Source organism: Impatiens glandulifera, chromosome 6 (genome assembly GCF_907164915.1).
Source record: "Impatiens glandulifera chromosome 6, dImpGla2.1, whole genome shotgun sequence".
Classification (NCBI taxonomy): domain Eukaryota; kingdom Viridiplantae; phylum Streptophyta; class Magnoliopsida; order Ericales; family Balsaminaceae; genus Impatiens; species Impatiens glandulifera.
The window spans coordinates 56,067,286-56,071,608 of record NC_061867.1 but is presented as its reverse complement, the minus strand read 5'-3'; the positions used below and the strand labels follow the sequence as shown (position 1 = coordinate 56,071,608).

The window sequence follows — 4,323 nt, the reverse complement described above, 5'->3', positions numbered from 1 at the left end:
TGGACATAAGTATGAATATATTATAACTTGTTACCTTTCTTTTTCTTTAGATGTTTATGTTTGTATTAATATAAATGTCAAAAATTGAACACTAATATATATTACATAAATGTAATTTTTATTTAGCAGGTTAAAATAAGAGACTAGTTTAACAATTTTCCCAAAAATCCAAAGTTAGAACTGCAATCAACAATAGATAACATTAAAATCTATCCATAATCTGACTAAAACATATATATCAATAATTTAAGAGTTAACAAAGAATCAAATGTATATGCTAGAATCATTCAAGTCTTTAGGGCCCAAATACATATATATGTACTTACCATAATGAATGGTTGAGCTTTATTTTAAAATATAATAATAGTTGAGAATATAATAATGAAGTATATATAGAAAACATAAATTTTGTGTCACAAATTGTATTAAAAATGATGTAACAACAAAGTGAGTGAATTACAAAAATAAATTTTCACTTTTATTAAATTTCAATTTCTATCAAATACTAGAACATCATTTTCTGCTTCATTCATTGTACTAAATCCATGTTATAATAACCTTGAAATATCTCAAACTTTTATAATATGTCTTGTCTTATGCAACTGATCTTGTTATTATAAGAAATTCCTGTTTATACTATATTCTAGAATTTCAATTTAATATATTAAAAATTTATGAAACAAATAAATTTAAATTTCTTAAAATATATTAATTATTAGTTTTGGAAAATATGATGTTATCTTTATTCTTGAGGCCTGGACGTCGGCGGCAAAAAGCTCTTTTGATAAGTTTAAAAAAAAAATTAATAATTCAATATATCTCCCCACTAGATAGATAAATAAATAATCTGACTATTTCTTTCTTGCACACTTGACACTATCAATCTATCTTTGGCTGCCTATAAATAAGTATTATGCTCTTGATCTTCTTCCCCACCCACCATAAAAAAATCGAAATCTAATGAAAATGATTTTGAACACATTTCTGGTTTTCTCCCTATTCCTAATGGTGGTTGTAGTAGACGGGCAGGGTGGTGCCCGTGTCGGTTTCTATTCAAGGTCCTGCCCAAGTGCTGAAACCATAATCCGGTCGACTGTGAGATCCCATTTTCAGTCTAACCCATTAATTGCACCCGGTTTGCTTAGGATACATTTCCACGACTGCTTTGTCCGTGGCTGTGACGCATCCATACTGATTCAAGGAACATCCACTGAACTAACCACACCTCCCAATTCTAACTTGAGAGGCTTCGAAGTTATAGACGATGCTAAAACACAGCTTGAAGCTATCTGTCCAGGAATTGTCTCTTGCGCAGACATTCTCACTTTAGCTACTCGCGATGCTGTTGTCATGACGGGAGGACTGAGATGGGAGGTGCCGACTGGAAGAAGAGATGGGACAGTTTCCTTAGCGTCTGAGACCGCCAACTTGCCTGGTTTCAGGGATCCCGTAGCAGTGCAGGCCAAGCAGTTTTCTGATTTGGGTCTCAACCTTCAAGATCTCGTCGCCTTAGCTGGTTCGTAGCTTCTTTCTTTTACTTCTTCTTCTTTTCTACAGACTCCTGATTTGATATGGAGTATTGCAGGAGGGCACACGATAGGGACAGCTTCATGTGTTGTATTCAGCTACAGACTCTACAACTTCAACTCAACCGGAGGACCAGACCCATCAATCAACCCGAGCTTCCTTCCTAGTCTTAGAACCATGTGTCCCCAGAATGGAAACGGCCAAGTCAGAGTGGGCCTTGACAACGGAAGCCCCGCCAATTTCGACACCTCCTATTTCATGAACTTGAGAAACAATCGCGGAGTTCTTGAGTCCGACCAATTTCTTTGGACTGATCCAAGTACCAGACCCATCGTTCAAGGATTCCTCGGTACCAAAGGTGTTAGACCCTTGAGATTTGGTCTTGAGTTTGGAAGATCAATGGTTAAGATGGGCAACATTCAACTCAAGACCGGGACTCAAGGCGAGATTCGTAAAGTATGCTCTAGAATTAATTAATCAATCAAGAACAACATGTCTTGCTTTATTATATATATAGTTTGTACTACTAGAATAAAATTATCATGCATAAATGAACATGGATATGATGATTCTCTTAACAACAACAACTATAGACTCTATTTTTGTTTTGTCTTTTTTTGAGTATAGCCTAGCACTAGACACATAATTGAGGAAATCTAGCAAGAAAAAGAAGTCAAATAATGTTAAGATTATAACTACAACTAGAACTAGAACCATTCAAAAACAACAACAGTATTTCATATATTTCCAATAAGTAAACCTGCAAACTATGAATAATATATAGCAGAGTTCTTCTCTTCAATGACTGCTGCTTTTATGTTCCAACAACACAACACAAACTGTATGTATATATAATATAGGCTTCAATTTCACTCAATCAATCAATTAACATGGAAATCTTTCAATTTGTTTCATACAACATGCAAAAAAAAAGAAGAAACTAAAGTTAACAAACACACCTTACAATAATAATGTCTTCTTCATTTTGAAACCAGCAGAATCTCGGGCTTCCTAGATTTAGGTGTGTTTGCATTAGAACCGGTAGAATTTGCAGCAATGGCGGCCGCCTTGGCTACCTCCCTGCCCCTCTTGTCCAATTGAATTAGGCTTCTGGTAGCTAAAATAGCCTGAGGAACCAAATCATGAGAAGCCCTAGCATATAAACTCCGGACTGCCATTGCTGCACCATTCTTTACCTGCTCCCCGTTTAAAGGCGCCAACAAACAATGACCCAGAATTCTCAACACCGGCTGCAGTAGTTCCCAAGGAAGCGGAATCCTTGTCTCCTTTTTAGCAGCAGCCGAATTCTCCCCATTCACTGTAATCTGTAAATTTCTCATTTCATCTGAGATTTCATCATCTTCAACCGAATCAAACTCCGACTTACAAGGGCAGTCCTGCCCAGCCCAATCGGAAGCGAATTGACAGAATTCCAGTTTAGACCAGCTCGGCATCTGGGAGATCTGTTTGTAATAACAATCTAGGGCTACCCCTACTATGCAAGCACGTTTAGTCGATTTCACTGCGATCTGCGGCTCGAGAGGGGCGGATAGGACGCCGACAGACGGACGAGATTGCACGGACGCAGCTGATTTGTTGTTTCGAGGAGCGTGGTAGAGTGAAGGTTGAGATAGATCGGGGATCGTGACGAGAATTGGCTTGCCTGCGCGAGATTTAGTCTCGGCGGAGTAGAGAACGAGAAGGACGGCTTCGAATCCTGCTAGAGATGGAACGATGGATGAAGAAGATGAGAAAGAATGGATGCGAGAGAGATAGATACCGGCGACAAGTGGAATGAATGAGAGGACGACGAGGCGGAGTTCTGTATCGGATGACTGGTAGGTATCGTAGAGCCATTGGCAGATAGAGTCGTCTCCGGTGCCGGAGAGAGGGGAGGATAGGGCAGCGGCGATGGAAGCGTATGCATCGGGAGAGGAGAGGAGGGAGAAAGCGGGGCGGTCGGAATCGGCGAGGGAATTGAGAGATGAGGATGAGGAGGGAGAGAGGATGTTGGAGAGGGCGTGGATGGTGTTACGAGCTCTGGAGATGGATTCCCACCATGAATGCATCGGATTGTCATCTTGATTGCGGTTGTTGTTGTTGTTGATGGTGATTCCGCCGTTACGGCTTGAGTTTGGGGCGGAGGTGGATGAAGTCGACGATGATGGTGAACCGGCGGAGGCGTGGTTTTGACGGAAGTCCATAATAGCCGCAGAACCGACGGCGCCGGAGAAGAAGAAGGAGGACTCCACCACCGGTGTATGAAGAAGAAGAAGGTCTGAGGAAAGTCCATAGTTGACATCAACCTGTCTTAATATATGCTGCCTGCTTTCTAGGTCATTTTTATTTATTTTTATTAACTTAAAAAAAAATTAAACTCATTTTATATTTATATATATATATATTTATATAAAATTAACATATAAACCTGATATAGATATTAAATTGTGATAACAAATTACAAAATTAAAATTTTAAATAACAGAGAAAACTGAATGAACTAATAAATAACATCTAAAAAGTTTTTACTAAATATTTTGAGTGATAGTTAAAATTATCCATAGCTAATGATTGATAAGCAACGCTAAAAATATATGGTTAAAATAGTAAAAATTCGTATAAAACATGAGATGATACATGTAAGGGCTCCATATTAAAGATCAAATTATATAACTCATTATTGAAAATATGAAAAATAACACCAAATTCGATAATTTCATTTCTTTTTCTATTAGAAAGGGATAGACAAAAACTCAAGAATAATCATTAACACAATTGGAGGATATGAGCAGTAAA

The 4,323-nt window shown here is 38.0% G+C and overlaps 2 protein-coding genes across 2 annotated transcripts; one reads left to right on the top strand and one right to left on the bottom strand.

The window, feature by feature from the left end:
• Positions 1-891: 891 nt before the first annotated feature.
• LOC124941776 (peroxidase N1-like) lies at positions 892-2,109 on the top strand. The gene is made up of 2 exons (XM_047482126.1): positions 892-1,516; positions 1,586-2,109. Exons 1-2 carry the CDS (start codon positions 961-963, stop codon positions 2,002-2,004), a joined length of 975 nt encoding a protein of 324 aa, XP_047338082.1. The 5' UTR covers positions 892-960; the 3' UTR covers positions 2,005-2,109.
• Positions 2,110-2,353: 244 nt separating this feature from the next.
• On the bottom strand, positions 2,354-3,844 carry LOC124942549. Its single transcript, XM_047483075.1, has one exon. It carries the CDS (start codon positions 3,729-3,731, stop codon positions 2,508-2,510), a length of 1,224 nt encoding a protein of 407 aa, XP_047339031.1. The 5' UTR covers positions 3,732-3,844; the 3' UTR covers positions 2,354-2,507.
• Between the last annotated feature and the right edge of the window lie 479 nt (positions 3,845-4,323).

What these genes read in the sequence shown, in the direction of transcription:
- LOC124941776 (XM_047482126.1), top strand. Translation starts at nt 961, where the DNA reads ATGAAAATGATTTTGAACACATTTCTGGTTTTCTCCCTATTCCTAATG. An exon ending in AGATCTCGTCGCCTTAGCTG is followed by an intron (nt 1,517 to 1,585) that starts GTTCGTAGCTTC and finishes GGAGTATTGCAG; the next exon opens with GAGGGCACACGATAGGGACA.
- LOC124942549 (XM_047483075.1), bottom strand. Translation starts at nt 3,731, where the DNA reads ATGGACTTCCGTCAAAACCACGCCTCCGCCGGTTCACCATCATCGTCG.